At 42.9% G+C, this 25,735-nt stretch overlaps 1 protein-coding gene across 10 annotated transcripts in view; it reads right to left on the bottom strand.

The window, feature by feature from the left end:
• Positions 1-11,125: 11,125 nt before the first annotated feature.
• CDON (cell adhesion associated, oncogene regulated) overlaps positions 11,126-25,735 on the bottom strand; it is a 103,100-nt gene continuing 88,490 nt past the window's right edge. For 6 of the 10 annotated variants that reach the window (XM_082409703.1, XM_082409699.1, XM_082409701.1 and 3 more), the window contains 2 exons: positions 15,609-15,883; positions 11,126-15,005 (listed from right to left, as the gene is read on the bottom strand). In XM_082409703.1, the coding sequence (XP_082265829.1) occupies positions 14,842-15,005; positions 15,609-15,883 (439 nt within the window). In that variant the 3' untranslated portion in view covers positions 11,126-14,841. Of the gene's footprint in view, positions 15,006-15,608; positions 15,884-17,419; positions 19,058-20,219; positions 20,304-22,209; positions 22,506-22,590; positions 22,618-22,710; positions 22,778-25,735 lie in introns of those variants that run through there. The other 4 variants (XM_082409706.1, XM_082409707.1, XM_082409708.1 and 1 more) reach the window with 4 other exon arrangements.

Raw genomic sequence — 25,735 nt, 5'->3', positions numbered from 1 at the left:
TATTTTTTTCTTTCCTGCTGCCCTACTACCACTAAGACCAGGGCCTTGTTGCTCTAGAAAATCCAGTGGATTTTCTGGGCCAGGCCCAGGTCCTTCCCTCTCACATGGGTTGGGGCTCAGGATTCACCAAGCAGCTGTGTTATTAACCTGAGGCAACGTGATCAGAAACATAACGGCTTCCCCGAAGGGAAGGACTGTGGAGCAGAGGGGAGCTGCGTCTGCCCTGCCGGGAGAGGCTGCCTGACTCTCCAATCTCCCCTAGGCTAGGGCTTATTCCTCCTTCCACAGTCCTGGGCTGCAGCCGAAGGGAGGGATGGCTTCTGTCTTAGGGTGGGGACCAGGATTGCGATAACCCCTACAGTTTCTAAGCTTTTGAAGATGACAGAGCGCGTCTCCTAGACTGTAAGGAACCTGAGGGCGGGGACTGTGCCTGCCTCCTGACGAAGAAGAAGGGAGGGAGGGAGGGAGGGAGGAAGTAAATCGATCCTCACTAGTCCTGGGACACTCCCAAGGAAACTTAAGGATGCCATTTGATAAATGCAGAAGGTGAGAGGTCCTGGTTTCCATCCTGCAGCAGAGCTGGGATTGGACTTCAGGCCTGTCTGAATCCTTGTTCTTTGCCCTTCCCCTTCATCAGTATTGCCCAAACTTCAATCACCCTTTGCCTTCGCCTTCTTTGCCAATCTTCACACTACATAGGTGTGTAAATATATCCTTAAATCAATTTATTTTTACTTAAAAATATAACTAGTTTGACATGCTGGTTATACTTTCTAACATGCATTAAAGCATGATAAGATAACAATTGTCATCCACGTTATCACCTTGCAAGCCGCCCAGAGCCGCTCCCATGATACCAGAGCCGTGGTTCTCAGTATGGTCCCCAGACTGGCGGCATCAGCGTCTCCTGAGAACTTCTTAGAAATCCGAGTTCTCAGGCCCTACTACAGACCTCCTGCATCAGAAACTCGGGGGTTGGGGCTCAGCAAGCTCTATTTTTCAAACCCTCCAGGTGATTCTGATGCCTGCTAAAGTTCGGGGACCATTGCACTGGAGTGTTGGACCACTCAGGAGTGTCCTGGTTGAGTCACCTTTGCCCCCGCATCCTGGATCCTCGCAGTGTCCCCATGACCACAGAGCATATGAAAACAGTGAGTGAAGCACCACATAAATGTTAAATCATTAGTTAGGAAAGACAGGAAGTGTGATGTGAATGAACATCTGCATCAAGGAAAACACCGTGAAACGTATACGTAAGGATACGAAGAGCCGGTGCTGGCTCATATCTCGGTGACTCCTTGGGTCAGAATTCAGGAGTGATGGGGAGGAGCTAGCAAGGCAGCCAGCTCCTCGTTGCTTAGAGCAGCAGCTGTCCAACAGAACTTTCTGCAACAATGGACGTGTTCAATATCCGCATTATGCCGGGAGACGGTTCTCCACGGGTCTTGCATTTCTGCGCATTTGGCAAGCAGAGACACTGAGTGCCCTTTTCCCTGGACACTTTTCAAGAACCTTTGTATAGCCAACAGCCTTGGAAGGGAGAGGTAGTGTCTTGCTCCAGAACAAAGGACAGCATGTTTCCTGCCTGTTATAAAAGATTCAGGTTTTCTAAACTCAGGGTTCTTGTCTAGTATTGTGACCCACTTCATGCACATATAAGCAGGTATCTCTGACCCTCTTCACGTTGCCCTGTAGGAACTGGAGCTCAGAAAACTAGAGCAAGAAAATGCTAATACTCTGACTACTGATACTGCTATAAATAATAAAGCCCCTTGTCTCAGACCCTGGAGTCATGTCTTCTGCAGCGTTCACGAAACTGGCAGATTAACTTGTTACCTTGCAACTAGGGCAAAATGTGAGAGCCCTTGAATTTCTTGACACGTTGTCCAACACGTGGCTATTGAGCACTGGAAATGTGGCTAGTGTGACTAAGAAACTGAATTTTTAGTTTTAAATTTTTCCCAGTTTTATTAGGTATAACTGACAAATACAACTGTATATATTTAAAGTGTAGAACGTGATGATTTGATCCATGTATATACATTGTGAAATGATTGCCACAATCAAGTTAATTAACACATATTTAACTCTCATAGTTACCTTTTTTCTTTCTTTCTTTCTTTTTTGTGATAACTCTCAGGAATTACTCCAGGCAAATTTCAAGTATACAATACAGTATTATTAACTAAAGTCACCATGCTGTACATCAGATCCTCAGAACTTATTCATCTTATAACTGAAAGTTTGTACACTTTGACCAATGTCTCCCCATTTCCCTCACCCCCGCCCCCTGGCAACCACCATTCTACTGTTTCTCTGAGTTTGACTTTTTTTTCTTGTTTAAAAATCCCACATATGCCATACAGAATTTATCTTTCTCTTTCTGTCTTATTTCACTTAGCATAATGCCCTTCAGTTTCATCCATGTGATCACAAATGGCAGGATTTCCTTTTTATGGCTGAATAATATTCCATTGTATATTTATACCACATCTTCTTTATCTTTTTTTTCATCCATTGATGGACACATAGGTTGCTTCCATATCTTGGTTATTGTGAGTGATACTGCAATGAAGATGGGAGTGCAGATACATCTTCGAGATACTGATGTCAGTTCCTTTGGAGATATACCCAGATGTGGGATTTATTTTTTTTTAATAAATATATATATTTATTTTTGGCTGCTTTGGGTCTTCGTTGCTGCACGTGGGCTTTCTCTAGTTGCAGCGAGCGGGGCTACTCTTCATTGCGGTGTGCGGGCTTCAGTAGTTGTGGCACGTGGGCTCAGTAGTTGTGGCTCACAGGCTCAGTAGTTGTGGCGCACGGCCTCTGTTGCTCCGCAGCACGTGGGATCTTCCTGGACCAGGGATCGAATTCGTGTTCCTGCATTGGCAGGTGGATTCTGAACCACTGCGCTACCAGGGAAGTCTGGGATTTATTTTTAAATAGCCACAGGGGGCTAGGGACTACCATATTGGACCACATAGCTTAGAATGTTCAAGCATCAACTGTCATGACCATTGGTCAAGATGCTGTTGAGAGAGTTTCTACGTTGAGAGTGAGTTGAGACTTAGATGATCTCTAAGTTATTTTCAGTATTTGAGTTTTGATGATTCTGCAGCTCTAGGAAGAGTGGAATTGTGAAGAGATACCTTTTCTATTTTATTACATTCAGAGGGGTTTTGTGGTACAGGTGAGAGATGAGAGGAAAGAGAAACTGGGCTGAGTTTGGAGCTTGGGGATGGGGAGATGCTCCTGCTGTAGGATACGTCTTTTGGAAGAGGCTTGGAGGCTAGAGAGAGAAGATATGGCCAGAGAAGATAAGCAGTCCAGGGGCCCTTAAAGAATTTATCCAGGCCTGCATCCCTTTCTCCCCTCAGCTTGAGAATACCCGCATCTGCCCCAGGCTGGCTGAAGACTCCCTTGGGCCCTTCCCAGCTCCCCAGGCTCCTGCCCCTCTCACCTCCTGGCTCAGAACAATCTCCCCTTTGATTGCTGGCTCAGACCTTGCTGACAGGTCAGGTCATATGTACCTAATCAGGAGGAGCTGGGGCCTGATGGATGAGCAATGGGGCTTCCCATTTCAATAAAGTTTGTGCAGAATATTGGAAACAGCTGTGGGCCTTGGCAGGCAGTACCAGAGCCTGGGGGGACCTGGTGTTTGGAGGAGGAGGGTTGAGATGGGGGAGCACCAGGGCAAAAGTCTAAAGGGTGCTTTACCACCCAAAGGCTGACAGAGCTAGTGAGCTTAGTTCAGCGCCAGCCTGGAATCCTGGACCTTGAGGAGGGTGAGAGCGCTCTGGAACCAGAGGACACAGATCACAGCCAAGCAGATCTGGACTACCCAACAGATATTTATGTACATCCATTGCCATTTATTTCACAAATAGCACACTGATTTCTCTGCAAGTTGCTTTTCTCACATAACCTCGTGAAAACCCTTCTAATTTATTTTTTCTTAAATTGTGGTAAAATACACATAACATAAAATTTACCATCTTAACCATTTCTAAGTGTACCTTTCAATAGTGTTAAGTATTCGCATTGCTGTGCATCCGACCTCCAGAACTTTTTCATCTTGCAAAACTGAAACTCTGTACCCCTTAAACAATTGCCCATCCCCGCTTCTACCCCAGCCATGGACAACCACCACCCTTTCTGTTTCTATGAGTGTGACTACTTTAGAGGTATCTGGAGTGGAATCATACAGCATTTGTCTTTGTGTAATTTATTCTTTTGAATAGCTGCATAACATTACAGTATATGGATATATGTGTATCACTCAACCATTACTAGTATGGTGGGAAAACCCACCACATAAAGTGCTATAAAGAATTTTTTCTATGCATAACCTTGCATACTGGAGTTTGCTGGGGTTTTTTTCCCCCCCCTATAGGATAAATTGTCAGACATGACATGACTGGGTCAAAGAGATGCATATTTTTAGTTTTTATATATGTGACCAGATCCCTTTCTCAAAAATCCGTGGTAATTCACATACCTGCCAGCTGTGATTAAGAGTGTTTTCTCTCCCACATCTTCCCCAGCCCTTCCCCTTCCCCTTCCTCATTCTTTTTGTTATTCCAATAAATGAAAAGTGATGTCACACTTTAAAAACTTGCATCTTCTTGACTATTAATGACTTTGAGCATCTTTCCATAAATGTACTGACATTTTGTTTTGTCCATTTTCGACTAGGTCATTCCTCTTTCTTATTGTGTGTAGGAACTCTTTGTATATTGTAGATGTTAACTCTTTATTGGTGGTAATTGAAATATTTTCTCCAGTCTATAAATTGTCTTTTGACTTTGTATATGTTATCTTTTATCCTTCTAAAATTTAAACATTAAAAATTTTCCTCTATAGCTTCTGGACTTTCTGCTTTATTTAGAAAAATCTCCTCAAACCCTAGATTGTATAAATATTCTCCTAATTTTTTCCTCATTAAATTGTTTTAAATATTTAAATTGTTTTAAATATTTCCTCATGAAATTGTTTAAATATAAAAACCAATATTTAAATTGTTTTAAATGTTTAAATTTAAATACATTTAAATCTTTCATCTATTTGAAACTTGGTTTTCATAACTCATGAGGTAGAGAGCTTAACCTTGTTTTGTTTTTTCAGACAGACAGCCAGTTGTGTCTTTACAATTTATTAAAGAAACTATCCTTTTCCCCTCTGGTTTGAAATACCACCTTTATCATATACTATAATCCATATGTACTGGGATATATTTCTCAACTGGTTTCTATTTCTGTCCCCTGGATCTATTTATCTTGTCCTTTACCTTTAATGTATTATTTGATCACAGAGATTTATAGTTAGTTTTCTTAAGGCCACTTTTACCTAAATATTTCTTCACTGATGTTGTTTTCATCTTTAACATTATACAAATTCCTTCCAGCTGTCAGAGCCTGTGAATGTCAGTAACTCTTCCAGACAAACCAGAGTTAAGTCCAGGGAAGTCCACGTGCCCTTTCAGGAACCAACCAAGGCAGTGGCCAGATAGTGATATTAGATGAGCACCTACTATGTGCTCAGCACCACTCTCTCCGCTAAAGCTGGGGCTGGAAGACCAGAACTTCCCGCCCCCCAGTGGCTAATACTTTAAGAGTCTTGCTTCTCAGCTCCATACCCATCCTCTGTCCACTGCTTTGCGACACTGACCTTGGGCACTGTGAGCCCCATTTCCGCTTTGCCAATTGTTTCCTCGCAGATTCCCCAGTCGGAGTTGCTAAAGGGAGGTTGCAGGATGGAGGACGAAGGGTGGGCATCTCCTCGTGTCTGTGTTGTCCCCGTAAGCGTCATCTCAACGACACTTCTTCACCCCAGGCCCACCCTGACGCTGCAGCTGAATCCAGTTTGCAGTTTTTCCGACACTCGCAGCTTCATCAGCCACCACCCACCCCCACGTCCCTGCCCCAGAGACCCCACCCCCAGCTGGCAGGAGCCCCTTCCTCAGAGGTCTGGGCACAAGCCCAGGGGTCCTTGCTTCCTACTCAGAGCCTCCTCCTCAGAGGTCAGGGTCCCAGGCTCTGGGTCCCCCTCCTCGAAATGTCTAAGGTTCAGTGATTCCAGCCTCTTCCTTTGTTTTCCCAGCCCCAGCAGTTGCCACCTCCATGACACCTAAGCATTCTCTTGCGCTACTTAATTAGCAACTTTACACCCAGTTACCAATTCTTTATAGTAAGTTCTCTTCTCAACTGACTGATGGGCCTCTGTCTCCCATCTGGACCCTGACTGACACAGGTCAGAAAGAATTGAAGTTTTCTGGGGGCCGAAGGCCTGCTTCTCTTGGCCAGCCTGCAGAGAGTTCCCCTGCCTCCTCCATTCCGAGAATTATTTGGCTGCCGGTTGCCAAGGAGATGGCTGACAATTTCCAGTTGCCAAGCCTCCCACTGGAGCTCTACAGAGACATTCTGGAAACTCCCTCCTCCTTCCAGCTCCCCAGCCAGGGAACTTGGAGAATCAAGCCAGGTTGGGGAGCGGGGGATTGGGAAGGGGAGAGGAGGGAGTAGACCAGGCCTGAAGATGGAGATAGAGGCAAGAGTTTTCCTTGAGCCCTGGCTTCCTCCACAGACCTCGGTGCCTGGCCTGGCTCCCCCTCGGCCCTGTCCAGACAGACACCCACTGGGTCCAGCCAAGGCTCAATTCTCCAACCAGGCCCTCAATCACAGAAAGCTGTCCTAACACTGTCACTCCAGACATGATAGAAGCCCCATCGCCAGCTGGAGCAGGGAAGGGCCTGGAACATCTACAGGGGAGGAACCTCAGCCTTGCCCAAGCTTTCCTCTAGCGGAGCAGCATTCAACACGCACTCAAACCTGGTGTCACGGCGCAGGCTCCATCCAGGCTATTTCATAATAGAAATAACAGCAACGCTAATGATAACAATAGCAGGGAGGTGGGTGTGACTCTCACTCCACAAACTTATGTGTGCAAGAGTATCTGTTCCTTTATTTCATTAAAATCAAATAAAGTGGACTCCATACTGGAGCCCCTGCCCCTCCCAGGGTCCCACCAGAATCCTGGAGGTTTACGAGTTACCAAAAACGGAGAAGCTTCGAACCTCGGGTCCCTTATGGTTGCTGCTGACCCTGTTGCCCGAGCCTCCAGGGGGCTCTCCACTTCTCTGCCCCCCTGGGTCATGGGCCTGGCCTTCAGATTCATCCTGTCCCAGGGACCCAGGAACCTCTGACCTGTCCCCAGGTCAGGGAAATCTCTTCCTCTTCACTTTAAGTGCCTCCAAATGCTCTTTCCTTTCTCCTGCCCACCACTTCCACTGAGAACACCTAACACGGCTGTTCAACGAGTTTAGGCTTTTACAAAAACAGGGAAATGCTAACTTTGGTGTCAAGCAGCTTTTGCATCTGCCCCGTAAAAATCCCTGAACCAATGCGGAGCTAAAGACCTGGCTAAAGCTGCTTCACCGATTTTATTTTCACGGAGGTATTTTAAAGATACCATGACATCTCACCCTTGAATATCTTAGCATTCACTGAAAAAACAAATAGAAACATTGTCTTACATAAACACAAAACTATGATCACACATAACAAAATTAACAATTTTCTAATAGTAGCCTCCTTTTGTAGGGGAAAAACTGAGACTTGGAGTCAGTCACTTGCTTGCTGTCACCCAGCTAGTGGATGATGGAGCCAGGGTCCGAATGCTGATCTGATTCCAAGGTCTGCTCTCGTTCCACCTCCCCCTTCTGTACAGTGGTTTTCATGCTTTTTGCAGACCTCTCCTACTTCACCACGCAGCCAGCTCTTACAGCAACTCAGAGAAGCGGCTGGTGGGCATTACGACCACATTGTTCATCCATCAGGAAACGGAGGCCCAGAGAAACGGGGTGTCCTGCCCACAGCGGCCCAGGAAGGGCTGTTTGTGGAAGGGCACCGAGAGTGGTCGAGCAGACGGAAGGAGGGCTCGTTACCAGGCAGAGCTGGCACAGACACCAGGCCCCGAGGGGGCTCTACCTCTCCCGCCTCCCCTTCCTTCTCCCTCTCTTCACCCCTCCATCTAGGGCTCCATTCACTTCCTCTCTGGTCTCCAAGGAGCAGTTTACAAAGTGACTAAGCCGCAACCCCTGCTGGACCCTCTGTCCCTCCTTCCCCCATCCCCCCCTCCTCTCAGCCGTGAACGCAGCGGGAGCCGTGAGGACCGCGGAGCCTCTGGCCCATTTCCTCTCCAGCCTTCAGCCCGTCTCCCGCTGGGGTCCCCAGGGGGAGCCTACGGTTGGCCTCCAACAAGGCCCACGTGGACACACGTGGAAAAGCCATTTATTTCCAGGATCATCTTCTTCCTCTGCTCCAGCCCAGCTGTCCCCATCCTTCCACATTCTGCTCTGCCCAAGGCCTGGGCGTTCAGAATCAGGCCAGCACATTGGCTCAGAGAAGCAGAGATGTGAGTGCAAGACAGGAAGAGGCCGGGAATGAGAATCCCCTGGCCCCGAGTTTAACATGGGTCACAGTCTGGCGCGAGGCTGCCCATAGCGCTGCGGAGGTTCCTGGAAAGTGAGGCAGTGGCCGGAAGCCTGGACAGTTGCTGCAGCCACGGCACTCCCTCGTCCAAGGATCGGGGAGCCCCACGGAGCTGCCGCATCCTCTCGGAGTGCTGCGTCCTGTCCGGCCTTGCTCATGGGCCCGGGTGAGGGCCCAGCAAAGCAGTGGAGTCAACGCGCCCTGGTACGTGGTGGCCGGGAAATAAGTGTTTACTAGACTGATACACAAAACCCTAACAGTACGTAACTGAGAAAGATTTTGAGTCTTCTTGTCAGAGAGAAGGAACTTAGCGGTTCCACGGACCCCTGGCCAGCTCAGAGGTGACACAGCTTCAGGTGGGTGGGGACAGAATGGAAGGGGCCCAAAGGTGGGGAGCCAAGTGGGGCGTGGGAAATGAAGCCGTCGGGGGAAAGAGCGGAGAGAATTTGAGCGCATTCGTGAAATGCGGACAGCAGTGCTGTCTCCTGGAGGGTGGAAAACACACGGCACATCCAGCACACGCCTGGCAATGGCTGGGAACTCAGATTACCATCCAGGTAGAGAAGAGGAGGGCTGGACATGCTGTTTCAAATATTGGATGACTTTCATTTGGAAGAGGGATTTGAATAGTTTTGCAAAGTTTCATGGGAGGAACTCAACCCCTAGGATAGATGTGTCAGAAAAGCAGATTCCAGTTCAACCTAAACACAAAGAGGGCAAGAATGAGCATTGACTGAACGTGCACTGTGGACCATGGGCTTAGGAGGTGCTGGATGTGTGCGGCTGCATCTTCTCTGTCCAATACCCTGAAGAGGTCGTTACTATTACGCTCGTTTTAGAGATGAGGATGCTGAGCCTCGGAGCAGGCGCGTTGCTTGCCCAAGGTCGTGCTGCTAGGACACCGCCCACTTAATGCCGGCACCTGGACACGTTCCCCTGTGAGTGGGAAGCTCAAGGTCAGGGTTGCTTGATCCCGTAAGGTGGCCCCATGAGATGTAGACTCCCCTGGGCAAGGAATCTAGGCTCCTCCTTAGTTGTGACCTCTCCCCAGTGCTAGATGTCCATCAGGGCTCCAACCCCCAATCTCGGGCATCTAGGGCCACCCCCTTCTGGGTTCCTGAGTCTCGGGGAAGGGAGGGTTATTCTCCCGAGACCTATGCTGGTTGCTCAAGAAACGCACCTCTTCCTTTTCTTCCTACCGGCCTTGGGCGGTTGCTTGTTCCCAGGTGAGTATGGAAGCCCAGTCATCCTGGAGGTCAGGAAGGCTGGGAGAGTGTAATTGTCACTAACTTTACTCTCACACTTCACCCTCAGGGAGCAAAGTCACCAATATCGGGGTTCAAGGGGTGGCCCCGAGGCAATGACAGGTAAGCTCGATTTTATCCCCAAAGCCAGGAAACAGTCCTGAGTTTCATGCATGATGTTCAGTCTCTCTTGTTCTCTGGGAACAATCTGGGGCACCCCCAGGGCATCTCTCTCTCCTTTGCTTGTGTCTGTTCTTTGTAGGCACTGAACCACCACCCACCACCCCAGGTTCGGATCCTGCACAAGAATCCACGGAGGCTCCAGTAAACGTCACCATCACAGTGACTGCCACATCGTGAGGCCTCAAGGGGAAGGTGCCAACACGCTTAGGGGAGAAGGTGGGGATGGGAACATCCCCTCGGTCATACTGAGTGTTAAAGCCAAGGTAGCTAAGACCCCAGCTACCCCTTCCCACTGAATATCCGGCTTTTACAACCAGCACGAGGCTCAACTGCAGGGCCTCTAAATGACTTGATTATGAGACAAGTCCTGGCCCAGCTTGTGGAAGACAGAGGTGGAAAGACGAGGAAGACCACGACTGGGGAGAAGACCAACCGGCTGTCCGAGGGCAAGTGAGAACCACGGTGCCGGGAACAGTGTCTGGTGCCGTAGAAGCGAGCTGCCTGCTTCCACACCAAGTCCGTGAACTGAGAAATCCCTTGATAAATCACACGTGACGCTCTCACCAGTGGAGGATGATTCCAATTGCAGCTCCCACAGGGAAAGGCTGACCTGGCTTCAGCTGGGTCCCAGGTTTCCCTACCGGGGGGGAAGCTAGGAGATGGGAAGCAAGATCTGCAGGCGTGTGTGCCCTTCATTCAACTCTAGCAAGAGATGTGCTCGTCTAGTTCTTTCCACATCCCAAGTTCCTTCCCCAAGAACACGAGCTTCTACTGTAGGACCAGCTGAATCAGGGCTGGTAGCAGAGCCAGGTGCCCAGGGCCTTTGTCTCCCTTTCACCTTTCACGTAGGAATAGCACCGAGCCTGTCGTGGTCAAAGGGCCTCACAGTTGCTAGACCCCGGAGTCCGTGCCAACAAGACGGGACAGGGCTCTTGCCACCAGGCTTGGGGAGCTGGCTGAGAGGGGACCCGGGCGAGCCAAAGTCACACTCTCTCAGCCGCCAGCATGACTCACTGACTCCAAGCGTGTGTCTGACATCTGGGTGAAACACAAACGCATGCTTGTTCCACTGCCTGGAAGAGTCAGCAGAGCTGCCTCCGCAGGGGACTCAGATGAGGAGAAAGCGAGAGAGCCAAGGGGTGATCCTGCCAGGAATCAGGAAAGCGGCGCCTGAGAGGAGACGGAAAACTGACAGAATCTAAGCTCTCCTTAGGTTCTCACAGATTCCGACTTTATTAGGAGAGGGGTTTCAAGTTCCCTCACAGCTCTCAGGACAGGGGCTGAGGTTCAAGGAAGGCTCTTTTAAATCTGGGGAATACAACAGAACAAGGCCTCACCCCATGCAAAAGTCCCTCTTGGCTTTCTGGTCTAAGCAGCCCAGACACTTTGAGTTTTTCAGGGCAGTAAAGCAAAGCTGCTTCTTGAGACTAAATTTCGACCCTGGGGTTCATAGCGACATCGCTCTAGGTAAACGGTGAAAATAGGTGAGGTCTCAGAAGGGACCTCTCTTCCTCACTCTCCTCCTGCTGCTTCTCTCCCACTTCTTGCTTCCTTCCAAAGAAATACCGAGTTCCCCTAAGGGAGTCTGCCTGCTTCGACAGAGCTCCTTGGTGCACGTATTTTCCCAGCCTCCCATGAAATACCTGTCCTGGGTCTTTTTCCTTCAGGGCCTGGATCTCTGCAGTCAGAACAGAATGGATTAGCTCACTGGGCTCTGGGATGTGCATAGGGGATTTGCAGGGGAGGACAGGGGTCCAAAAAACGTCAGGCTGAGATGTACACCCACCCCAATCACAGGCTATAAGCAGCTTTACACAAACAGGGAGCAATCAGAGGATCCCCATCTTCACATGCTACTCTACATGAAAGCAGCATTCTCTTTTAATATAAAATCAAATCGACAAAATAAAACCTGTCAAAGCTACATCATTTAAAATATGTACAATTTCAAACATAATATTACCACTTTAAGGAAAATAAAACATACTTTTCAATATGATACAAAAACATGCATCTTAAAAGTCATTGCTTTAAAAGAGAGCAACACTGATGAAATTCAGTTATAAAGTTAACTTCTTGGCAGTACTGTAGCTGGAATGAGATTTGCATCACAATCAGCTTAGTAAGGATGTATTGGTCCTCGAGGACTCATTGAACAAAAACAAAACCCAGAAAGAGATGCTTTTTCTAAAGACCACTTCAGAAGGTTTAGAACATTGCCATTTCACTTACATCTTGTAGAGCGCCCATCATCACCAGACGATCAGTGCGTAACCAAAAGAAGGAAAAAAAGGAGCTAGTGAAATTATATAGTAGGAGTGGGGGGAGTTTTATGCTAAAACAAAGACTCACAGTGAATTCTAAGAGGAGAAGGAACACGAAGAGGCCTGACGGATTACAGGATCACTATTACGCTGAGAGAAGGTCAAATTCCCGTGCGGGGCTGGTAGCGAGGGGGGTCATGGAGAGAAATGAGGGCTCCGGGAAGACCAGGCAATAAGCTCAGAGCTCTGCCCATGGAGGACAGAGGCAGCTTCTCTAGTTGTGGAGTTAGAGCATCCGAGGAATCCCATGGCGGGGCGGACCAGGGCTTACAGAACTGGACCAGTTCCATCAGGAGAGTGAACCACGATGCTTTCGGAAAGCAGTATGGAAAAACGGAAGGAGCTCAGATTACAGCTCCAGATAAGTTCAAATGCAGGCTCTGTGGCTCACCTGTGTGACCTGGGGACTTTACCACCTACTTTGTAGATGTGTCTTAACAGTAAGATTTGAGATAGCAGTCACAAGCACCAGCACAGTGCCTGGTACACAGCAGTTACTTCACAAATGTTAGAGCCATCGCCCACGCTGTACTTTCCTCTGACTTCCTGGCACGTGACGTTAGGTAGGACTGTTTTGGGTGACGGTGCAGGGCTAAAAGTTCAGAACAACTCATGGCTAGAGAGTACTCATAACTCCTAAACATGAAGGCAATTATATATATATTTATATTTATATATCTCAATATATAAAGGCATTTTTTTATAAATAAAATACAATAAAAGGGATAACACTTAAAACAGCGTTACTAATAATATAAATAAAGCAGTCCACAATGAGATTGCCCTAAAGGTAAAGTTGTTTTCTCTTCCTAGTGGACAAATCCCATATTCAAAGTCAATCTTTAAAAGCAGTTTATGACCTAAGGCTCATGCTAATACACCTCTGTTTCCTGAATCAAAATGACTGCCTACAAACATTTACTCCCCAGTTTTCTAAAACTCCCTTTGTGACTGTATTGCCGTAACTTGACTGGCAAACACAGGGTATGTCTTTATGTTCTGTGTGCTAGGACTTTGTCCTTTGCTAGCCACAGAAGTGAGGGTCACAGCTATCCCCCTCCAAAGCTAACTGCGTCTGAGCAACATGAAGAATAAATCCAGTATACTACAGGCATGGACGTCTGGAATGGAGAACTTGACTCTGCAGCATCCCTGATACCCGACTATGAAATTATATCCACTACATTCTACTCAAAGTAATCCTTGCATAGTGACCCAGCTCACAACGCACATTCCACTAACAGTTCTATTTATAAAGTATATAGACATATGTAAGGGGATATTGATGCATTTATATAGAAAGTCGATTAGTACAGTATTCTAGTCTATTTCACTGCAATTGTTGGGAAACTGTAAAATTTTTCCACTTGTGCTGGAATTGCTTGACTCTTAGGTAGAATCTGTTTCTTCCCCAAAGGGATGCACAATCCAGAAAAGAGCAGTGATCTATGAAGCTTGACTCAAGCTATTAAATACACTTAGAGTGTTGTTTTATTTTGTTTTAGATGTGGAGAAGAAAAGCCTTCCAACGGCAGCTGCAAATGTCCTTGTCACTCAGAGGCAGCAATAATTGTGATGTGTGAGCTCTGCTAATCAAAGCTTTAGGTGCCTGTTACAACGATGACATTCAGAAAAAACGTCTGGAAACTTCAAACCTCCAGATTCTTTTCTGACACTCCCATCTTCCAGGTATTGCCCAAGCTGGAAATCAAAAAATATTGATTTTCAGGGGCTGTGGCACCATGACACATCCTATACTAATGGGAGAGCTTCCGCCGAGATAGTCCCCCTGGAACCTTCCCTTTTTTCTTAAAATGCAGATCTTTCTCTTCCAGTCACTACTAGAAAGTCTTATTTTGCTCTTACTCTTAGAAACAGTCAAAAAGAGCCCCATGGTGACCATGTTATAAACAAATGCAATTTTAAATTTTAGTAGGCATTCTTTTTCTCTCTGGCCTTGGCTCCCTTTCTACCTTCTGCAATAACCCAACCAGACTTAACCACCACCATGTCCATGACACTCTTTGTGATTAGTGCCTAGAAAGCTGGACATAACTTGTGCCCACGTGCAGACAGTCTACAGGTCAACTATCACTTCTGTGGAAGGCACTCATCAAATTCACAAGACATCTGCTGTTACAAACATCAGGCTAAAACTGTGGTTGACTACAAATGTTCTCAGAAAGTCTGATGACATGATAGTGAAAGACAGCTTTCCATCTGAAAAGTTCCAACGGCCTGTGCAATTCTCTCTTAGCTGAGTCAGCCAATAGGTGGGATCCTTGTAGGAGGGGCTCTTACTGTCGCTGAGGCTCTTGGACAACGTGGAATGATCCCACTGTTCTCGTATGATTGAAAACTATGCCAAACCAGGTTGTTTACTACTGAGGGGGAGGAAGAAATAGGGAGGGAAACTTTTAAGGCATAAATAATATAAAAGGGCACACATTTTAAGATACATTCATATGACATTACTACTACAAAAAATAAATAACGATTTTTCTCTGAACTGAATTAATGTCCTTCACACAGTCCATCCCCAGGCCTGTTTTGTGCAGTTACTGGCTTGAAGTGGAAACATGACGAGGCACTGCCACATCCTCAGGTTTCCTGGGATTGCTGAAGGACCCCTGAAGGGCTGTCTACAGGAATGCCAGGAGGAGACCATGGTGTCTTTTCAGTGCAGTCCTTTGAAACAGGTGGCAAAATAAGAGGATTCCAACTTAAAATTTTGTTCTCTGTTTCTGAAGGCACACAGCTGTCTCCTGAAAAACAAAGGTTTGGAAGCATTATGAGATGATAAAGGCTGATTTTTATCAAAGCAGTCTACAGACATTACTTTGAGCAATAAAGAAAGAATCATGAGCAAAATCAGAGCCCAGTTACGTTTAGTTTGAATTTGAGGGAGACAGTAGGTTTAAAAGGTTTAAAATAAAGTTGAGCTCTCATGAACAGTTATACAATTCATCTCAGGGTTAAAGGAAACCCCTTAAAAGCCCCAAAATTACCATCTTAAAGAAAGGCTGCAACTCCAGAATCAATTCAAATGAAAAAGCTCAGGATCACAAAATGCATCCTTCTAGCAAGTCTACTTTCAGGTACAAACTGAATCAAAGCCTAATTGGATTTATTTTCCAAAATGTTCTCAGGATGAACAACCTGAGATGAATGGTGTGCATGACAAAATTTCAAAGAACTCTTTATCGAGTCAACTTTTTTTTAAGTATCCAATACCCCCCGACCCAATATCTAAGAAATACGTGAGTTGATCACAGAGAGAACATTCTGAAAGCATCACCTTTCCTGATACAGTTCTTAGTTAACTGAAGACTATCTAGAAACTTAAGATTTATAATGTCTTGCTGTACCTCTGTTGAACTCTGCTGCAACTTCCACACAATCAGAGTTGGTCTCATTTCTTTTGTCTTGACAGCAAATGTGCTGAGCAGGTCTTCGTGCCTTGTCATCTTTGATGCCCTCCTCAGGTGACTGACCACAGTCGGGGACTGTGGAAGCCAGACATACAGGCATCTTCATGTGAATGAGGGGCTTCATTTCCAAACCATCCTGAGGATAAGGTGCTACCACTGGGACCACAGGAAGGGGGCTGCTGCCCAAAGTGCTGCTGGTTTTGGTGAAACACCTACAAAGGGTAAACCAAAAGAAATAGAATTGTATCTAGAGGGATCAATAATTAAAAGTCACTCATTTTGAAATATCGTTTGGTATTTTGTATTCACAGATTCTTAAGAAATAACTAAATAAATAACTAAATGATTCACTATGATTTGAAATATCAAAAATTAGAGTTAAAGTGAAATACAACAGGAGAATGCATCAAAAAGCAAACCAATTAAGAATGGAACTGTATATGATGACCTATACCATGTTTCCTTTGCCTTAGTCTGCTGTCAGAAGTTGTCTTCATAATTAAATAGCTCCAGAATACAGCACACAGAAGGAAAAGGCCATCCGCGCTGGAAGGAATGAAAGAAAAAAAGAGGAAGAGGACAGAAAGCTAAGAAACTTATGGCCACATGAGAGAAATGACCTTATGAAAGCCAACAAAAACACACTGTTTTGAAATCAGATATGTTCCCTCTCACTCTTGGAGAAAACACTACAAGAACTAGACACTCAAAATCCAGGTTTTATTTTTCAATTTTTTTTCTTTGCAGAATTAATTGCTAGAATTTATTAGTACTGAGCATTCACTTCAATTCTGCCCTACTTTTATTTCTTGCCTTCATCCAAGATATGTGTTTTCTCTAATTTTTTTCCTTCCTGTTCTTCAGATTGGATCATTTCTATTGATCTTCCAGTTCATTGACTCTTGCTTCTGTTTTCTCCAATCTGATTTTAAGCCCAATCAGTAAATTTTCCATTCCAGTTATTTATACTTTTCAGCTTTGGAATTTCCATTTGATCTTTTTAATTGTTTCTATTTCTCAGATGAAATTCCCCATGTGAATTCATTGTGTGTATATCTTCAAGTCCTTGAGCATATTTGTAACAGCTGCTTTAAAGTCATTGTCTACTCGTTGTGATATCTGGATCATCTCAGAGTCTGTTTCTATTGACTATTTTTTTCCCTTGAGTAAGTATCACATTTTCCTATTTCTTTACATGTATAGTAATTTTTTTTTACTGGATTTTTCCCTCTGATTTTCTGGTTGTTCTGTTGGCCTCAAACTCCATCCTTCAACACCTTCAGTTTGTGTTCTTGACCCAAGATTGGAGAATGCCCTCAGGCAAAAACCCATAAACAAATGTCACCAATTGTCTTTCAAGGTTAGATTTATTCAGTTTCTACCTGTTTCTGGTTACTCTACAATACTTTCAGATTGTCCAATTTCATCATTATTTCCTGTGGATGATCAAGCTAGTCCATCATTAACAGAAACTGGAATCTAAGAAGTATTTACATATAAAATAAAAATATTTTTTATTTATAAAATTAGGAGTGAGAAAAGTCTGGAGAAGACATTTCATTTGGTTTTGATCTGGGTTTGTTAGGTAGGAAACACACAGGACTGACCAGTAGTATGATGGAGCTAGGCATGTTAGGGAATAAAGATAAGAATTCTTTGGACTTCCATCCTTTTAACATGGGATGGTATGTTTCTGGAGCATAAGAATATCAGTAAAAGGAAGTCCATGCAACTGTTACCAGCATTTCTGTTGGTTCAAGTTATTAGAAATACCAAATCCTAAGCATGAAGACTTGGAACCTGAAAGAGAATAAGACGTCTGTCAGGAAACCAAATCCTTAATTTAAGTAAGTCCAACTTTAATTTCAAATAGAGAAATATATTCACTATACACTTAGTAGAATTCAGATACCAGTCACCTGGCATGAAAGCAAAGTATGTCTATCAGGTATTCATCTGCACAGAATAATTTGACTACAGCATTATCTAATATGACTGTAATTTTAACTTTTAATAATACAGGAAAGATACATACATGATTGAAAGAAAATCTGTGTTCCCATGCAAGTGTTAAGGCAGTCAAACGTGGAGGGAGCACTGGTGTGGAAGAAAGTTTGTTGGAGTCAGAATCAAAGCCCTGCACTGGACAGATCACGACTCCAGGAGAGCGTGGCATTCCTTATTGGTCTGCTGTACATTTTATTCAACTCTGAACTTAAAATTTCTTTCCGGGGCGCTGACGAGGGTGAACACGAATCTCTTGACATACATTTAAAAATGTCCATGTTATCAGTCTCTTTTTTCATTAGTCTCTTCCACTGTCTCAATACCCAGGGAACCTGAAAATCCCCCTGAATGTATTCAATTCATGAGAATCCACAGACTCTAAACGGGGTAACTCACCCAAAATGTGGGGCAAGTCCAGGGGAAAAATCTTCTTGTTTTTTCTTTTTTCTTTTTTCTTTTTTTGGCCGTGCCGCATGGCTTACAGGATCTTAGTTCCCTGACCAGGGATTGAAGCCGGGGCCACGGCAGTGAAAGCGCTGAGTCCTAACCACTGCAGCGCCAGGGAACTCCTGGAAAAATCTTTTTGCATTCAAACTACTACTAATGAGAATTTAATAGATATGATATATCTATAAATAACGTTACTTAGAAGAACCCTTTATTCTAAAACCATTTGCTGATACTTTCTAAATGTCAGACACTGTGGTAGACACTGAAAGTATAAAGATAAATACAACAGGTTCCAGCTCTCAGTCTAGCAGAGGAGAAAAAGTAAACAAATGGTTACAATATAATGTAGTAAGTGTAATATAAGAAGGTATAAAAGACACTGGGAGCGCTCAACTTTGAGATGGGTTATAGATGTGTAGCTGATGAGAACAGGGTACTTCCCACATTCCAGCTAGAGACCAGTGTGTATTCTTCCATGCTATTTCAGACTCAAGTGTCTTATAATTGAGGAAATTACATTAGATGGCAATTGTGGATTTAGAGAGTAAGAAGGATTCTGATTTCAAAAAACCATCAATATCTCTGGTCAGGGGAGTCTATACGGCTACCATGATTCGCTGGAAATCATTCTTAAAAATTAAGTTCCTGGCTTCTGGCTATGGCTGATTAGTTTATATCAGAACAACTCTCCTGCCAAAAGCAACTTGGCCACTAAAAAAGATGGAGAAATTTTAGTTTAAATCTGTCAAAATCATCAGAGAGCTACTCCAGCACTTAAGTGGCTGAGATTCCAGAAAGAAGGTAAATGTGAGTTTCAGCACCATTTTTCCTCATGAGGCATCTGCCCAGTTCAGTGCAGGATGAAACACTAAGACGTCAAGCAGGAAGTGGCTAAGGAGCTGAGCAGAACTTCTGGCAGTTTCCTGGGGCTGGGAAGACAGAAATTGGAGTTCAGAGCCTACCAAAGAGAAAAGGCCCAGTAAACACTAGAGGCTTTTCATTGGGACTCTTGAAGGGTTACATTGTAAAAATAACAGTGAAGCAGGAATAGACAAGGCTTTTAAAAAGACTGAAACTCAGCATTAAATCAGCTCAATCACTAATTAGGTTAAAATGATCTGCCCCTTGCCTAACTGCCTGCCAAAAGCAAAACTAAATCCTTTCTGGGTCAAGAAAACATCTTCCAGAGCCTCTATGAGTTTTTATATGCAATGTCCAGAATTCAATAAAAAATTACCTGGCATTTCTGGAGACAGAAACAAGAGAAAACTAAGTGATGCAGATATTGAGTTAGGAGACAAAGATGTTAAAAGAACTGATGAACATATTCAAGAAAACAGGTGACAAGATGGAGAATTTTAACAGAGACTTAGAATCTAATAATAATTATTATTTGGAATTTCTAAACTAAAAAGTAGAATACCTAAACGAAGAACTCAATTCATGGAGTTAAGACCAAATTGAACACAGATGACTAGAGGTTTACTGAACATGAAGCGTGTCTCTGCACGGTCCTCAGACTGAAGCACAGACACAAAAGGATGGAAAGTATAGAAAGAAGCTTAAGAGGCACACGAGGCATAGAAAAAAGCTCAAAAATATATGCAGGCACACCTCATTTTATTATGCTTCACTTTATTACACTTCGCAGATAATGCGTTTTATACACACTGAAGGTTTGTGGCAACCCTGCGTCAAGCAAGTTGATCAGCGCCATTTTTCCAACAGCGTTTGCTCCCTTCTGTCTCTGTGATACATTTTGGTTAACTCTCGAAATATTTCAAACTTTTTCATTATTATTATATTTGTTATGGTGATCTGTGATCAGTGACCTTTGACTGTAGTTGCTTTGAGGTGCCACAAACACTGTTGTCTTATTTTAAGAAATTGCCACAGTCATTCCAGCCTTCAGCAACCAATACCCTGATCAGTCAACAGCCATCAACATCGAGGCAAGACCCTCCACCAGTGAAACGATTAAGACTCACTGAAGGCTCAGATGATGGTGAGCATTTTTTTAAGCAATAAAGTATTTTTAAATTAAGATATGTACATTTTTTTGGACATAATCAAAAAATTCATGTGACTCACTTTATTGCAATATTCAATTTATTGCAGTGGTCTGGAACCAAACCCTCAATATCTCCAAGGTATGCCTGTAAAGTTGGAATCTCTCTGAAGGACAGAAAAGAGAGAAGGGGATAAAAGCTATATCTGGAGAGATAAAGGCTAAGAATTTTCTAAAACTGATGAAAGTTCAAGCCACAGATTTAAGAAGTTCTATGAACCCCAAGCAGAATAAATACAAAGAAAATTATACTTTCAAATGTGAATAATTAAACTGCTGGAAGCAAAAATACAAAGTGAAAATCATAAAAGCAGCCAGAAGAAAAAGACATTATCACCTTGAAAGGGAACAACAGCTGTATAGATGATTCTTCAGTAGAAACAATAGAAGCAACAAAATAATGGAATGACATTGTTAAAGCACAAAAAGAAAGTAACTGCCAACCTAGAATTTAATGAACAGTAATAAATACCCTTTGAAAAGGAAGATGAATTGAAGACATTTCCAGACAAAAAATCTGGGAGAATATGTAACCCTCAGACCTGTACTACAAGAAATACTATAGGGAATTCTTCAAGTTGAGGGAAAATGAGTACCAGCAGACAACAGGAAGAAATACAGAAAAATCTACAAACAATAAACGAGGGAGAGGGTGTGGAGAAAAGGGAACCCTCCTACACTGTTGGTGGGAATGTAAATTGGTGCAGCCATTGTGGAGAACAGTATGGAGGTTCCTTAAAAAACTAAAAATAGAGCTACCATATGATCCAGCAATCCCACTACTGGCCATATACGTGGAGAAAACCATAATTCAAAAAGACACATGCACCTCAGTGTCTATTGCAGCACTACGTACAATTGTCAGGACATGGAAGCAACCTAAATGTCCATCGACAGATGAATGGATACAGAAGATGTGGTACATGTATACAATGGAATATTACTCAGCCATTAAAAAAAAGAATGAAATAATGCCATTTGTAGTGACATAGATGGACCTAGAGATCATCATATTGAGTGAAGTAAGTCAGACAGAGAAAGACAAATATCATATGACATTGCTTATATATGGAATCTAAAAAAACGGTACAAATGAACTTATTTACAAAACAGAAATAGAGTCACAGATGTAGAAGACAAACTTACGGTTATCAAGGGGGGAAGGGGGGTTGGGATAAATTGGGAGATTGGGACTGAAATATATACACTACACTATATAAAATATATAACTAATAAGAACCTACTGTATAGCATGGGGAACTCTACTCAATACTCTGTTATGACCTATATGGGAAAAGAATCTAAAAAAGAGTGGTTATATGTACATGTATAACTGATTCACTTTGCTGTACACCTGAAACTAATACAACATTGTAAATCAACTATACTCCAATAAAAACTAGTTAAAAAAATAAAGAAGGGATGAACAGCAACAAAGGTAATGTTGGGAATTGTGACTAAATATCAACTGCAAAAAACAGTAACTGTATTGTCTTAAAGGATTTTAAATATTTATAGAATTAAACCACATGACAAAAATAACAAAACACTGGGGAAGGAACTGGAGTTAAAATGTTCTAAAGTATTTTATTGTCTAGGAAGTAATAAAAGTACTAATGCATGTTAGACTCTAATTAAGATCATAATGTCCAGCACCAAGCACACAGTAAATGGCACATCGTATGATCTCAAAAATGGTGACTAAATAAATAATAAACATTAGAACATCAGACTTTTTAAATAACCTTTTCTGTAAGCAAGTAAATTTATTATCAAGGAGCAACAATTAAACTAATTGGTCAAGATACCTTATAACAGACCATACCTAAAACTAAGATAATACACGTAGATTAAAGTGAGAATGAACCACGGGACTTCCCTGGAGGTCCAGTGGTTAAGACTTCATGCTTCCACTGCAGGGGACACAGGTTCGATCCCTGGTCAGGGAACTAAGATCCTGCATGCCGCTCGGCACGGCCAAAAAAATAAAGTGAGAATGAACCACACACTTACCCCTTAAGATTTTTGTACAATAGTAGTTATCTCTGTCCTTGTTCAATACTAGCTCTGTTGTTCGGTTTTTCTTCTACCTCTTGGCTTCAAAGTTCTCTGACTTAAAATTCAGTCTTCTGGAGGACGGGCAATGCCTGTCCTAGGTGGCAGAGGAAGCTCTTAGTGAGACAATGGAGCACAGTCAGGCACTTAATGAAATCCCCAATCATGATGTAAAACAAACTAAGTGAGCTTCTGGCTTGATGATGTTCCATTTCTCTGCAGGAATCTGGAAGTAATACAAAGGTGCTAGAAACCTGAAAGACAAAAGAGGATCAGGTCAGAAAGAGAAGTTTTCATTTAAAGAAGTAAAGTTAAGGTGTAGGAAAAAAATATACTTGCCAGAATTTGAAACACCAGGGCAGTTCCCTAAACACAAGATATTATAAGTTAATAATTGGCTTATATAGATCTAATACGAATTTAATTTCATAATGCTGACATAAAATAATGAAGACTCACCAGATAAGATGCCTTAAATTCTTCTGTTGTTTTGTTCCTTTTAGTTTCTTTTCTGTCCTTCTCACTTCTTTAATTTAAAGCAAAGGACAAGATTTTTAAAGGAAATCTAAGGGCAGTCTAACAGTTTGAGTGTAGAGCACTTTCGTGAGAAAGAAGGTGAACTACATGGATGGGACAGGACCGAGGGATGGTCAGGACAGAAGAGCCAGGGCCAACTACAATGGATGGTAATTAAAGAGCTGATACTGTCACCTGGCTTTATGTGCTGGGACTTAACAAGCAGAATATACATATGTTTTAAAAGAAATTACAGATATTTAGCAAGAGAAAAGTGCAATTTCCTATTACATATTCTTTAGCAGCTATTTTTCAGGTAAATGATATAGAAAATCACAGCAGTGCATACTTTTATTCCGAACTGTGACTCTCAATTAACAGGGTGGTGCTGGTAGTAACATCGTCATTTGAGTTAGACTGTTAACGTGATTATAACCCAAATTTCAACATGATAAACCAAACTGATTTAAAATTTTCTAGTACGCCGAACCCTAACTCACAATCGTCGGTAATTAACCACATAGATAACCAAATATAAAAAATTCAGTCACCTTACTTTTAGTTCATTTCTGGATGTCTACATGTGTTGACATAAAAATGGCTTCAACTTGGGGGCTACATGCTAAGATATAAGCACAGAGGACATAGTCGATAAAAAAGGAATACAATACCTGTTCTGAATATAATTAGGCATATAACATGTGAAACAATTCTTTTACTGATAACGCTTTAATTAAAATTTCTTTTTTTAAAAAAAACTGTGGCTTTATTTATTTATTTATTTTTGCCTTGCTGCGTGGCATGCGGGATCTTAATTCCCTGACCAGGGATCGAACCCATGCCCTCTGCAGTGGAAGCACAGAGTCTTAACCACTGGACTGCCAGGGAAGTCCCTAAAGTTTCTAAAGCAATCAGATAATCACAAAAATAATACCTGTATATACGTAAATGTAAGAGACCCAAATCTATAACAAGTGAGAGAGAGAAAAGGGCAAATGTCTGTGTCTGCAAATGTATCACATTCATTAAGATGCTCTTATAATGCACATCTTACAGTTTACATGATACAAAGAGCTTGTAATTTTATTATCTTAGACTTCTCAAACAATCTTTCAACTGCAGTTATTATTGGCTTAATGTGGGGTGAAAGTTTTCACTGAGTTGTCTCTGGCTCAATGAAACGACTTTTCCTAATTTTAAAACATTGAGTAAATAGAACTCTGTGCATCTTGCCACATACAGAAATCTGTGCTGTTTTGCAAGAATTCAGGTAGTCTGGGACCTGTTAGTTTATTACTAAGACATCTTTTAGTAAACAGGAGAGGCCTGTCTGACCAAGCTATAAGATAGGAGAATGACTATTATAGAGTCATAAAAATAAAATATTCTTTCACCAACAATCTGAATAGCACAGACTAGGAAATAAGAAATTGGAATAGCAGCATAGAATTGTTCTTGAAAGAATACATTGCTTTAGTATTTGACTAAACATATTTTGGACATTCCAGTAAAACTACATAGCACCTCCAAAATATTTTGCAGAGAAGTATCCCATTTCTGATTACACAGCTGAATATTTGTTAGGCATGATTATGTGCAGAATAACTCTGATTAGATAATTATATACATTTTGCCTTAAGTTTCCTCTTTTGATTATCCCTGGAGGGCAGGGACTAACTACCCATGAACCTCTTGAATGTGTGATACTTATTTTCATGAACGTGCTTCATGAACATCTCCTGAAATGGTTTCATCTTGGTGGTGGTTTGTTTTAATATTCAGCTCACCCCTGCTGTTTCCTCTTGCCCCTGTGTCTGTCATTTTGCTGACTTAGCCCTTATTTTGGGGAAGTCATCAGTAACTGTGCAACAGAACCCTGATGACATTCCTCCAGGGCCCATAAAGTTTCTCCATTCTCACCGTACACTCTTTGTTGGATGCTGCAGTGATCCAAGCCTTGCAGTGGGAATTTCCTTTTGGGAATTAGTTTCTTGGTGACTGTCACCCAATAACATGTTGGGTGACTATAAGTGACTGAGTGTATTACTGAACATGACAAGTTCACACACATACACACACACACACACAATCCTACAAATAAAAGACCAAAAGTACTAGTCTAACCACGTGACTCCCTGACAACAGGATTGGGTCTCCACATCAAAAGTAGGAGATATGTAACTCAAAAGGAAGGTACTGATCAATTAAAGAAATCAGACGTAGTTCTTTCAATATTTTTCTTAGGGAATCAGGCTGATTACCATAGATGGAAGAGAATCCAAATCTTAGGCTTTGTCGTGTTTCCTTCCTTTGGTTTTATGGCTAGTTCTGAAGTAGCTGAGTAGACAGGGATAGATGGTTTAGTCATAACAAATTAACCTGCTGCAGGGAAGAGTCTAGGTGTCCTGGATAAGCAGTTGTTTTCATACTTAACAAACCAACTGGGTAGACCAAACTCTAGGTCTGAAAGAACTACTACTATAATGAAATGTTTTCATATTCATCTCTAGACACTATTTTTACTTGAGTATATCTGACAGCAGTGGAAGGTTTCAAGTTGGCGAAAGAGTACCCCCAAACCCAACAATACAAAGACTTTTAAGGTGATCATTATGTAAAAACTCGGAAGTCATTTATAATATCTATGTGTTCTAAAGCACTATTCCGAATAGCTTTATTTCTCCTCTTGACCAACAGCCAGGTATAGATAGTACTTTTTTTCCCAGATGGATTATATACATTTTTCCAAGCTGATTTTTACTTGGCTACTTCCTGCCCATTTCCAATCTCTCTAGGACCCTTAAAGTTAATTTTTTTGTTCCCTCCTGATGGGACCTCTCAGTTTGTTCATCTGTGAATTTCATCAGTGTCCTCTCTACTCTCTTACAAATTATCAAGACTGATGGTAAACAGACCAGATTTAATGTCAATCCCTTCCCATTAAACTAGCCAAGCAACTGACAAACCC

The sequence above is a fragment of the Balaenoptera physalus genome (assembly GCF_965194825.1).
Source record: "Balaenoptera physalus genome assembly, chromosome: 10".
Lineage (NCBI taxonomy): Eukaryota > Metazoa > Chordata > Mammalia > Artiodactyla > Balaenopteridae > Balaenoptera > Balaenoptera physalus.
The sequence above is the reverse complement of the archived record's forward strand: the minus strand, read 5'-3'. Positions and strand labels throughout refer to the sequence as shown.